The sequence below is a fragment of the Euleptes europaea genome, chromosome 2, assembly GCF_029931775.1.
Source record: "Euleptes europaea isolate rEulEur1 chromosome 2, rEulEur1.hap1, whole genome shotgun sequence".
Lineage (NCBI taxonomy): Eukaryota > Metazoa > Chordata > Lepidosauria > Squamata > Sphaerodactylidae > Euleptes > Euleptes europaea.
Window position 1 is genome coordinate 66233539 of NC_079313.1, and position 13524 is coordinate 66247062.

The following is a 13524-nucleotide window of genomic DNA, read 5'->3' on the forward strand; positions in this document are numbered from 1 at the left end:
CCCTCCCTCAAGTTTACAAGCTAGTATATGCTTGCAGCTCAACATACATCAAAGTGCTTCATTAATCTTGTTTTCCTAGGTTGAGTTTGAAGCAATTGATAGCTTCTTCATGAACAGTTTTCCTATCTTGGTTCATTTTTCAACACGAAGTGCAGAAACCAATGCTCCTAGGGTCTCATGGAACATGGGTAAGAAGAAATCCATTTAAAACTGTATAATGTAAGAGTGTTCATGATGTGTACCTCTATAGTACCTCTGGGGTGCTGTGAATTGCTTTTAAGAGAACAGCATTCCAGAGTGTTAATTAGACAAATTTGAAATTTATTATCCTTATAGAAGATCTCATTTTTATTTATAGATCATAGTAACTACTTCATTTTTCAAATTTTATGTATTCTCATCGTGTCATGTCAAGGTACTGAAATTCTCTCTCTCATTCTCTTTCTTTTCCTCCCATTTTTTACTTCTGTATTAACCATACTTCTAAATTTTGGGATAGATGAGAGCTAACAAGCTGAAACTTAATCCAGACAACATGGAGGTGCTAATGGTGGGGAAAAGGTTTGACCCAGGAATTGGACATTTCCTCTTCTGGATAGGGTTGCACTACCGCTAAAGGAACAGGTTCATAGCTTGGGAGTGGTACTAGACCCAGGCCTTGTGATAAATAAACAGGTGGCAGTGGTGTAGGGTTGCCAGGTCACTCTTGGCAATCAGTAGGAGGTTTTTAGGGCAGAGCCTAAGGAGGGTGGAGTTTGGGGAGGGGAGGGACATCTATACCATAGAGTCAAATTGCTAAAGCGGCCATTTTCTCCAGGTGAATTGATCTCTATTGGCTGGAGATCAGCTGTAATAGCAGATCTCCAACTAGTACCTGGAGATTGGCAACCCTACAGTGGTGGCCAGCTGTGCCTTTTTCCAGTTTCTGCTGGTGCGCCAGCTGCAACCTTTCCTGGACAGGAAAGATATTGCCACTGTGTTATGTGCCTTGGAAACATTTAGATTAGATTAGAATGTTGACTGGAGTGCATTGTAGGGACCATAACACTCCAGTATTGTTCTATCTACCCTGGCTCCCAATTTGTTTCCAGGCAGAATTCAAGGTACTGGTATTGACCTTTAAGACCCTATGGCTTGGGGCTAGCATACCTTGAGGACCACCTACTCATATATGAACCTACCTGTACACTCCGGTTATCTTTGGAAGCCCTGATTTGGGTGCCCCCACCATTTGAGGTTAGACAGGTAGCAACCTGCAAAAAGGCCTTCTCAGCCATGGTGTCAAAAGTTTGGAACTCTCTTCCCAGGGAAATTCATCTGTCTCCCTCTATTGTTGTCATCTATTAGAGGATGAAGACTGTTTTTGTTTGTTTCACTTCCCCCCACTATCTGTTGTTGGCCCTTCTCCCTGGTTGTGTTGTTGTGTGTTTATATGTTTTATTTGTTTAAATATTTTATATACACTTACATTTTAAATGCTGTTTGAATATCTTGATGTCTAAATGTTGAAATGATTTGATATTCACTGACTTGGGGACCCTATTTGGCTGGAAAGATGGCATTGAAATTAGGGCTGTCAATTCAATTCGTCCTGAATCGAAAAACTGCCGAATTTCCCCCAATTCGGCGGTTTCCTGTTCGGATGGAACCAAACTAAAAAAAGGCAGGAAAAGGACGCGCCGAATTCAACAAGTTCGGGCGAACACCGAATAAATCCAGCAGATTCGGCATTCCCCAAACCTGCCTTTTCCCACCTTTAAAGACCACCCTGCCCGGTTTCCTGGGAGGCACAGATCTGTCCCCCCCCCGCGCGCCTTCACGGGGCTTCCATGAAGGCGCGGGGGGCTCTTTAAACAGATCTGCGCCTCCCAGCTGGAAGGTGCAGATCTGTTTAAAGAGCCCCCCGTGTGCCTTCATGGAAGCCCTGTGAAGGCCTGCGGGGGGCCGAATTTCCCCCAAAACTTTGGATCCCGTGCCGAATTTCGTGGATCCGAAGCGGGGGAGTTCGGACTTCGGCACGTCCTGAATTTAAAAGGGCCGAATTTTGCGGAAGCTGAACTTTACCGAATTTTTTTTCAACAGCCCTAATTGAAATATTTTAAATAAATTAATAAAGATAAAAACCAATTGATTTTTTGTGAGCAGTTCTGATGTCTTCTTGTGTATTTGGATAAATGCTATTTCTGTTCTGTTCTATTCTTACCCTGAATTTGCAAGCAGTTTTATTACTTTTAGTGGAGCTGCTTACATTTTGGTACAAGACATAAGGCAAAGCCAATAACATCAGAAACAATAATTGCTCCATTAGAGATCACTGTGAGTCGTGTGACTTTACTCTGCTTAATGCATGATTGCAGGACTTAATTTATTGGAAGGTCAGTCTCGTCCAATTACCTGGGAAATCCTTCAGATTGTAGACAATGATAACCTTGATGCTGTTCAACTGCTTGTGGTGGAAGGCTTGATTCATGGTTGGCTCACAATCCAAGGTTTGTTGGTTCAAATATTCTAAATGATGCCACCATTTGTTATAATGAGTGAGGAGGTTAATTCACAGTTCCCCTTCAGGGAAGTTTCTAATTAATAAGAACACAAGTTTTTCAACATTCATTATGCTTTTTTCTCCATGTCCTCCAAATGTCACAATTTTCTTGGAACAAAGTAGGTGATATGGTTTCAAGCACATGGCTTACCTTGCTGTGGAGCAAAGCAAATTTCATCCATCACAAATATTTTAGGCTATTTAGTAAATTGTCTGCTTGATTATTTTCAGTTTACATAGTTGGCAAAGTATGTGCATTCAATGAGAAACTCCCTAGATACTAGCAGTGAACACAAAAATATATTATCTTTTCCCCTCATTTTCTTTTCTTAAAATTATTTTTCTTATAATTACACATGTATTTGTTTTTCATATTTTTGATGGTTTAATACCCGTGGTGCAGAGTGGTAAGCTGCAGTACTGCAGTCCAAGCTCTGCTCACGAGCTGAGTTCGATCCCAACGGAAGCTGGTTTCAGGTAGCTGGCTCAAGGTTGACTCAGCCTTCCATCCTTCTGAGGTTGGTAAAATGAGTACCCAGCTTGCTGGGGGTAAAGGGAAGATGACTGGGGAAGGCACTGGCAAACCACCCCATAAAACAAAGTCTGCCTAGGAAACGTCGGGATGTGACGTCACCCCATGGGTCAGGAATGACCTGGTGCTTGCACAGGGGACCTTTACCTTTTTAATACAAAAACTCAAAAGTAGGCATATAGCTTCAATCTTTTACACAGGTTAGCAAATCACACTTACAGTTCTGTCATACAGTAGCAACTACTAGTGACAAAGTTCAGCAGGACCATAAATGCACAGTCTCTCAGTTACAAAGTATTAAGCGTGGTCAAATTAGCTGCTGCTTATGCAGAGTCCAGGGAAACTGCCTGAGCTACTGATACCATCCAATAATTTGTAGAAATACCATGTACAAGATGTGCACAGATTTAATTACTCAACAAGTAATTAAGTTGTGGGATTCACTGCCAGTGGAGGTATTAATGGCCAAGAGTATAGATGGCTTTAAAAGGGGCAGAAACAGATTCATGAAGGAGAGGTCCATCAATGGCTATGAGCCATGGTGAATAAAGGGTACCTCCTTATTAAGAGGTAGTATACCTTTGAAACTCAGTGCTAAGAAGCCACACTATGGGAAGGCCTTGGCCTCTGAGCTCTGTCTGTTGACCCTCAAGTGCAACTGGTTGGCTGTTGTGTGTGAAACAGGTTGCTGGACTAAATGGACCACTAGTCTTATCCAGCAGAGCTCTTCTTACATTCTTATTTAGTATATGTGTGTTCAACTGACATGTACTTTCTTCTTGGTTCTTACTTAGGAAACAAAGGCTTCAAATTTGGAGTAAAAGATCTCAGAGATGGAGTGGTCCATTACCATCATGATGACAGTGACACAGCTAAGGATGACATTGTCTTCAGAATCTTTGATGGAAAACACAGTCTTAGACACAAATTTCCAATTAACATTCTTCCTAAAGATGACAGTCCTCCATTCCTGGTGAATAATCTTGTCCTTGAACTGAAAGAAGGCGAGATGGTCCTGATTGAAAATCACATACTTATGGCTGCTGATTTTGACTCAAGTGATGATTATATTCTCTATAAAATATCTAAACCACCCAGTGCTGGTGAAATTATCAAGCAACATTTCCCAAATGGATCAGGTAGATAGTAACTGAAAGGAGCATTTCCTGGTATCAACAGAATGGCTAATAATATCTGGAGCTAGACAGCCCTTTTTCTATGGATTATCACAGGAAATTGCAAAGTAGAAATAAAATTATCAACACTATTTCTATTTTAGGTTTATAAGATAATGGAAGAAGGAAAAAAGAAGTATATTTTTAAATATATATATATATGTTTATGCTTTCTTGAAATCCCAAGGTGTCCCTGTGATGAGCTTCTTGCAAAGAGATCTCTTCCATGGATCTGTTTACTATCATCACTTTGGAGGCGAAATATTTCAAGACTCCTTTGAGTTTACCATAGCTGATAGTCAGGAACCACCTAACCTTTCAAATCCTCAGGTAATTTTTCATGTGTCTTTTAAATACCAAATTGCAGAGGATAACTATCCCAAAGGAATAGTATTAGGACTGTGCTTAGGAGTCTGCGGAACAACTCCAAGATTTAAATATGGTTACCCTCTCTTTAGCAGTTAGCATCTTTGAAGATGCCTGCCACAACTGCTGGCGAAACATCAGGAATACCAAGACCACGGTCACACAGCCCGGATAGCCTATAAGAACCAATGAGCAGATTCCTCATTATTCCTGGGGGGATTGTGGAAACTGGAGAAAAAAATGTCTAAGTGCCTCAGAAACATACTTGTAATCTTGAAGTTTAGAGACCTTGGCAAGTGCACTCCCATAGCATCCCTAGATTTACCCCAACATTGTACTTTAAGGAGTTTTTCTGGCACTTAGAGGATGTTTTAGGTGCCAATAGGACTACTTAAAATACACATTTTCAATCTATTGCACTGCTTTCCCTAATGCCATAGGAACACGCTTTTCTACTCTCACAATTTAGGGACCTTAGAAAGGATTTTCTGTGCCATAGGAATGCACTTGTACAGTCTTGCCATTGACAGTGCAGAGAAGAAGTAGACCTACTGGCGAAATTAAAAACCAGTAAGTCCTCGGATCCTGATGACATATACCTAAGAGTTCTTAGGGAACTCAAATATGAGATCATTGATCTACGAACCAATATATGTAACTTATCACTAAAATCAGCTACTGTATCAGAAGACTGCAGACTAGCAACTATTATACCGATTTTAAAAAAGGGGTCCAGAGGGGAATCAGGAAATTACAGGCCAATTAGCCTAATGTCTGTGCCAGGCAATTAGTAGAAACTGTAATCAAAGATGAAATTATTAGGCACAGAGAGGAACAAAGCCTGCTGAGGGGAAATCAGCATGGCTTCTGCAAAGTCCTTCCTCACCGACCTTTTAGAGATCTTTGAGGAAATAAGCAAGCATGTAGATAACGGCAATTCAGTAGATGTTATATACTTGGACTTCCTTGGTGGTCTCCCATCCAAATACTTCCCAGGGCTGACCCTGCTTAGCTTCTGAGATCTGATAAGATGAGGTTAACCTGGGCCATCCACACCAGGGTGTAGGGAGGTGTTAAAAAAGGTAAAGGTCCCCTGTGCAAGCACCGGGTCATTCCTGACCCATGGGGCGACGTCACATCCCGACGTTTTCTAGGCAGACTTTGTTTTGCGGGGTGGTTTGCCAGTGCCTTCCCCAGTCATCTTCCCTTTACCCCCAGCGAGCTGGGGTGTTAGTGCGTGATAAATAATCTGACTGCATGACAAATATTCTTAGGTAATGCAATTCTCTTATAGATTATGATTATTCACATTACTCCTGTGAAAGACCATTTGCCTAGGGAAGCTGCTGGCACTGTAAGGCACCTTGTTGTAAAAGAAGCAGAAATTGTGCATATCACAAAGGACCATCTCCATTTTACAGACAGTGAATTTCCAGACAACCAGCTTATGTATAGAATTACTAAACCTTGTTTCTCTCCTACTTCTCCTGGGTAAGTAGTCTTTTTAGAAGATTTTAAAAAAAAATCTCAAAAAGTACTTCTAGACAGCAGTACTGTCTAAGCATGTGCGATGACTAATCCATACATAATAAGTCACCTTCTATGTATTATTGTTATGGTTCAGCTCAAGACATTTGGTCAAAGGACCTAGTAAATAAATGGAAAATGGAATAAGTCACCTGTTTTAAAAGATAATTTTCCCAACCACTTCATGATGAAATGGCTGTAGCCTTCAAAAATCTATGGCCCAACTTGTTTGTGTTTAATGTATTTCAGGTTGGTATTCTATTTTTGATGCAACAGATTTAACATGTCTACTTTTATAGAAAAAAGAAAGCAATATCTTTTTTCTTCTTCTAGACTTTATGATGCAGGAAAGCTAATTTTCATGGACCACATTAAAAATTATATGGAATTTTTGACTATTCCTATGTTGTCATCTTTCACACAGGTAAGTAAACATAAAAATTGTTGTTTTGTGTCTTTAGAGAACGACAGATTTTTATTATTATATCAAATTGTACTATTATTTATTATATCAAATTGTACTATTGGGCATAGTCATGATATTTATACATTCCTTAGTGTTACAGAAGCTAAATAGTGCATATGGCCAATACTGGGGGGGGGGGGGAGAGAGAGAGAGAGAGAGATCTTAAAACAATAGCAACTGAAAACAGAAAACACAAAATGGGTAGTAAACAAAATGTGTTAAGACAGAAACAGTCTTATACAGTCACAATAGAGATAGCAATCTGAATATGAAATTCATACACATTATAGCATATTAATGACGGAAGGAGCCCCGTGGCGCAGAGTGGTAAGCTGCAGTACTGCAGTCCAAAGCTTTGCTCACGACCTGAGTTCGATCCCAACGGAAGTTGGTTTCAGGTAGCTGGCTTAAGGTTTACTCAGCCTTCCATCCTTCCAAGGTTGGTAAAATGAGTACCCAGCTTGCTGGGGGTAAAGGAAAGATGACTGGGGAAGGCACTGGCAAACCACCCCGTAAACAAATTCAGCCTAGAAAATGTCGGGATGTGACATCATCCCATGGGTCAAGAATGACCCGGTGCTTGCACAGGACCTTTACCTTTACCTTTAATGACAGAATTAGTCACATTTAAATATTAATCACAGGCATGGAATGGCAAACTACTTTTGCTTATCACTTGCCTTGAAAACTCCTTGTTGGGGTCGTTGTAAGTTGTTTGTAACTTGAAGGCACTTACATACGTAAATACTAAGTATATCCTTGAAAGTATGTTATATACGGTACACACTAGAATTATTTTCTAATGCTGTAGATTGTCTTACATAAAAATATCTATACTTCAGAAGTATTTTACTAATTCCAAAGAGAATAATACAAAATTTCACGGTTTTTTCCATTGGAAAAATTGAGGGGGGAATCCTTGAGGGGGAAAAACAGCTCCCCCATTTTCCCCTGGATACCTCACATACACTGTTGTGACTTGTCCTCATCAGATGACTTCTCCTGCTGTGCTAATTCCATGCCTACAATCTACCACAATGTGGAAAAGTATAGTCTCTCTGCTCTTTTACACTAAACATGGTTACATTTCCTCACTGTGGTCAACATATAACAGAGGTACGTTGCAGCCAGCCATCACCAGGGTTTGTGGGGAAGTTGACAGGATTCTAACAAGCAGAGCCTCGTTGCATAGAGGTATTATGTGACTAAAGGAAGGGTTAATTTGGCTGGGGTTGCAGTTCATAGTGTAATGAATATTGCCCCTGCACTACTGTTTGCCTTGCTCTGGTAGTTCTTCTCTCAGATCCCACAGTGAGAAGGTGCTCTATGACGGATAGGCTAAACGAATCAGGTGGCTGCTCCTCTTCCCCAATCTTCATAATGTGCAAAACCGCAAATTAAACTGATGGACTCATGCTATACCATCATTTCCATTACCAGCATGCCGTAACACATATGAAAGTGGCATACATGCCCCCGTTGATGGAGATGGGCCCTGACCCATTGTTTATACAGTTTGAATTCTCTGTCAGTGACCAGCAGGGAGGAATGGTGACTGGTCTCCTCTTTAACATCACTGTGATGCCTGTGGATGATGAAGCACCTGAGGTATTTGTCAAGGATCTTAATTAACTGATAGCCTGTGGTGTCATCTTTAATGATTTTTAGCTGTAGTGTAAGCAATGCTACTGAATGATCTGAAGAATAAGAGGTTTAAAGAAGTCTAGATATATTTGGCTTGGAATCTAAGCAGTGTCGTTGGAGTCATGCTAGAGCAGTGGTTCCCAACCTTTTTTTGACCAGGGACCACTAGGACTTTTTTGTTTGGTGCAGGGACCCCAAGGTTCAAAATAAAAATTCCGAGAACTTTAATCATAACTGTTAGTTAAACATTAAACTTAGAATAATATTTGAATATATTTTTTATAATAGAGAACTTTTAATTGTAAATCAGTGTGATTTTTGAGCTTGCATCCTTTTTACAAGCTGGGCAATTTTGGGGCTAATACTGTTGCTCAGAGCTACACGAATATCATCACCCTTGTTCGCATAAATAAGTTGTGGAGAAGAGCATAAGATATCGCAAGGCGAATTCCCGAACTGTAGGATATGAAATTGCTTTTTTACACCAGAACTCTTCAAGAGAAACTGATTCAAACGCATCCTTACAGTGCCTATCATTTTGGAATTCAATGAGCTCTTCCTGGATTTCTTCTGCAACCTCTTCAACAGCAATACCAAAAGGATTGTGAATCAGCTTTTGGGTTTCTTTTGATTCTGTCTGGTTATGTTCCGGGAAGTAACGGTGGAATTCTTCGACCAGCATTTGCAGATGACTTCTGATGTTGTCTTGTATATTTGCGGTGATCATGTCATCTTTACTATCATCAACCAGTGCTTTTAATGTCACAAACGCAGAATAATTGTTTTCACCTACCCATAATTGAAGTTTGCAAATAAAGGCACGCAGTTTATCTTCAAACGTAAAAATGTTTCCCACACCTGCTAAATTTATGTTTCCAGAACCTTGCAACAGTAAGTTTAGTTTATTCAAATGTGAGAAAATATCCACAAGATAAGCCAAATGCATCTGACTTTTCGAATCAGAAAACAGCTCTAGTAAATCTTTAATTTTCTTCTCAGCTAGAAACAGCTCAACCTCTTTTCTTAGTTCAAATAACCTTCCCAGCATATTGCCTTTCGATAGCCAACGAACTTTGGTGTGGAAAAGAAGAGTCTCATGATCGGAGTCCATTTCAGTGCACAGTTTTTTTTAAAAAGGCGTGTATTTAAGGTGCTGCTTTTAATAACATTGACCACTTTTATGGCCATTTCCATGGTATTAACAAGGCTTTTAGGAAGAGTCTTGGAAGCTAACGCCTGACGATGTATGATACAATGAGTTATTATTGCTGAAGGATTCTTCTGTTTTATTAATGTTGCTAGACCGGAGCGTGATCCTAACATGGCTGGAGCGCCATCCGTACAGAAGCCGGCGAGCTTTTCCCACATAATGCTGTTTCTCAAAATACTCCGCTATTATATTCATGACGTCGATACCTTTTGACGTCGTTTCCAGTTTCCCCGAAATCAATAATTCCTCTTTAATAGTGTTGTCGTCGTCTAAAAAGCGGACAAATACGAGCAACTGACTGCAATTAGAAACATCTGTCGATTCATCACACTGCGAAGCGAAACATGCCGAATTTTTTATTTTCGAAACAAGCTGCTCCTCTATGTCATTTGACATAATTTCAATTCAAGCTTTTACCGTGTTGTTTGATAGAGGTATTTCTTGTATTTTCTTTTCGGCTTCCATCCCTAAAACCTCTTTGACAGCTATCATCAAACAAGGTTTGACGGGTGTTTCTCCTATTGTGTGTGGTTGTGTGAGGCTCGCTTGCACCCTCCCCCGGCCTCCCCGCCCCCGCATGTTCCTTACTTGTTGCGCGCCGCTCCCAGAAGTCACCACCGCACGCCGCCGTGCTCTGCGCCCGCGAGCCGCCGCCATGCTGCCCGCGTAAATATTAATTTATTATGGTTTTATAACTTTGTTTCATGGACCCCTGGTTTAATTCTCGTGGCTCCCTGGGGGTCCACGGACCCCTGGTTGGGAACCAGTGTGCTAGAGGAAGGCAGTTTCCATGGACCCCCCCTTCTGCAGCCTTTGTGCCACCAGAAATTGTGTTCTTGTAGATCAGTCCCCTCCCCACAATAAAACAGTGTGGGAAGCAAACTGGGATTCAGTTGCAGAAAGGGCAACTGACAAAAAGTTCTCTACTCTTCTCTGCAGACTGAAATGAGTGCTTCAGGGTCCAAACCATAATGTATAGAATTGCCAGCTCTGGGCTGGGAAATACCTGGAGATTTTGGGGGTGGGGTCTGAGGATGACTGGGTTTTGAGAGGGGAGGGACTTCAATGCCATAGAGCCCAATTGCCAAAGCAGCCATTTTCTCCTGGGGAACTGACTTCTATCACCTGGAGATCAGTTGTAATAGCGGGAGATCTTCAGCCACCATAGAGTTGCAGATTCTCCTCCACAAGCAGGAGGTTTTGGGGGGCAGGGTTGGGTGGTCATGCGCGCGGCTGTACATGACGTGCTTATGTCACTGCCAGGTTTAGTCCCGGAAGCGCCACATTGCAAAGGGGCCCTTTACCACTCAAACCACAATGGTTGCTCCAAGCAAGCTGCTGGATTGGCGGGTAATTGCCTGCTGGTCCCAGCAACCTGGCAACCCTAAGCCATCACCTGGAGGTTGGCAACCCTAATAATATCATATATTGTTATGTTCCTTTCAGTGTGCTAGAAACTTGGGGACTTTTTAGCTGAAAACTCAGAGCTTCAGGGTGCTGAATTCTGCTTCCAATATTAGCTACTTCAGTCATGTTGAATTGCTTACCTCACACAGCCGTATCTATAGTTGACACCAATTTTTGTTTAAATTTTTGTTAGATGATTTAAAAATGTCTAAGAAAGAACCTTCCAAGGAACATGAATTTATTTGTTCTGGGTCTATTAAGCTAGTTCCATTTAAAATGCAGCAATGGAAACATGTAAATCCCTTTAGAAATGCAGGTTAAAAAAACACACATTCCAAATGTTTTTTTGTGTGATAGATCTGCTAAGAGGGTAAATTAGATTATCCTTTGAACATTTTTTTAGTCATGGAATACTTGTGAGAAAGTAAGAAAATGCATATAATTATATGTTCCTTTTGAATGTACAAATTCAGCCATCCCATAGTGTTTGTATTTGGGGGAGGAGAGTTGGTTCCATTTCTTTGTACTAGTCTTGACATTTATCTGATCTCTGTGCTTGCAGACTTAAAGGTGGAAATGTATAAAAAGTTGGGTCGGGTTATATTGCTGTGATTTCTTCAGGCAGCTGTCACAAGTGGAAAGGCTGGTGTTAAATTATTGATACTACTCCCCGCATAATAGTCAGGAGTTTTTTCGAACGAGAAAGAATGTATTCAACTGAGTTTTCCCCACCCCTTAAAAAATTGCTAAGTGTTCCCATACTTTTGGAGCTATTCTATAAGCTTGTCATTTCAAAGTCATACTTCTAACTGTGCCTCTCCAGGCTTCAGTCTTGAGAATTGCTCATTATAGTAGGTAAGCTTATTTTCCAAAATCCATAAGCTTTTAGACTTCAAAAACCACCACACAGGAAGGACATATTCCACATCAGTGAGAAAAGCTGCTTTGCTGGAATACAGGGGCACAACTTAGAGCAGCTTATGGTCTGAATTCAAGATACCTGTACAAAAGAATCTGGCTTTTGCTGATTTCCTTTTCTGTAGTTCTTGGGAGGTGGTAATCTTCACTTCTTATAAAGAGAAGGCACCTGTCTACATAATCTTCTTTGTATCTCAGTGTATAGCCTGTGGCTTTCCTTTTTGCTGCCTCAATTCCACTTAGGAGATGATAATAGATAGATTGAGAGACACCAAATGTTCTGGGACAAGTACAACCAGATTAAAAAAATGCCCTTCCCTTTTGCATGGAGGCTTGAAGAAAGATAACCTGTGCTGTACTTTACATTTTATGTATATGATATTGCTCTGTGAAAGCTATATTTCATGAGCAATGTGCTGAAAACAAGTACAGTTTAAATGGTTTGTTATACTCAATGTTTGATTAATGGCTCAAGGTCAGAAATATTATGTCTCACCTGTTAGCACTTTCATAAACCAACTACCCCCCTGAGCAGGTTAGCATCTTTGTTAAAGGAGGTTTTCCACCTAAGGGCTGTAGGAAACAGTTACTTGCCAGCTAGCTTTTGGCAAATGCTATAGAGATCCCAGATAATAATTCAGTGCTCTGTTGGATGGAGCTTAGACAAACGGTAAGCACAAAAATGGTCTTGAACAGCACAGGGATCTTACTCCAGTTTTCTCATTCCTTCATCACTTGTTACAGCCATGAAATATGGCTGGCATGAGGAATGAATTTGTTGTAAATAATTAGTCTTGAATTCATATCACAGCTGATGGCCTGCCATGCAGCAGTTTTGGGATAATTGTATTAGCCCTCCACCTTTTCCACTGAAAATTCTGCTTTCTGACATTTCTATGGTGAACTCTACATTCACAGAGTGACCATAGCTTAGTGGGAGGGTACATGCTTTGCATAAATAAGGTAACAAGTTCAACAACTGGCATCCCTTTTAAGAGGATCTTAGATAGTAGAGCTAGGCAAATCTGTATCTGACAGCATGCAGAGTTGCTGCCAGTCAGTCAGAGCGACATTCTGGACTAAAGGGACCAATGGCCTGATTTGATATAAAATAGATACTCTTCTTTCAATTATTTCCTTCATTCCACGTACACCTTTCTTGCTGAGACTCAAGGCAGACTATAGAGTTATGACAGGCAATAGAAAATATAGTATAATCCATACAGTGAACAATGCAATAAAATTATGTTATTAGAGAGCCAGTGTGGTGTAGTGGTTAAGAGCAGTGGTTTGGAGTGGTGGACTCTAATTTGGAGAACCAGGTTTGATTCCTCGCTCCTTCACATGAGTGGCGGATGCTAATCTGGTGAACTGGATTGGTTTCCCCACTTCTACACATGAAGCCAGCTGGATGATCTTGGGCTAGTCTGTTGTGGGGAATCTGTTGTGGGGAAGGGAAGGGAAGGTGATTGTAAGCTGGTTTGATTCTTCCTTAAGTTGTAGAGAAAGTCGGCATATAAAAATCAACTCTTCCTCTTCCTCTTCTTCTTCTTCTTCTTCTTCTGTTACAAGAATTAAAGAGCAATGAAATAGCAACTGTATAATACATCATATAAACTGGATTTCACAATTATAGAAAAATGAATCAAAAATGTTTTTCACCATTAGGAAACACTGAGGTTCAGACAGTATAATAAATCTAGTAAACAATGTGGTATAAAGAGGAAGGGAAGAAAG

At 40.7% G+C, this 13524-nt stretch overlaps 1 protein-coding gene across 1 annotated transcript in view; it reads left to right on the plus strand.

The window, feature by feature from the left end:
• LOC130473237 (FRAS1-related extracellular matrix protein 1-like) overlaps nt 1-13524 on the plus strand; it is a 154106-nt gene that overhangs the window by 13946 nt on the left and 126636 nt on the right. The window contains exons 7-13 of the mRNA XM_056844764.1: nt 80-188; nt 2358-2489; nt 3869-4213; nt 4437-4579; nt 5910-6106; nt 6476-6566; nt 8049-8216. Of these exons, the coding sequence (XP_056700742.1) occupies nt 80-188; nt 2358-2489; nt 3869-4213; nt 4437-4579; nt 5910-6106; nt 6476-6566; nt 8049-8216 (1185 nt within the window). The remainder of the gene's footprint in view (nt 1-79; nt 189-2357; nt 2490-3868; nt 4214-4436; nt 4580-5909; nt 6107-6475; nt 6567-8048; nt 8217-13524) is intronic.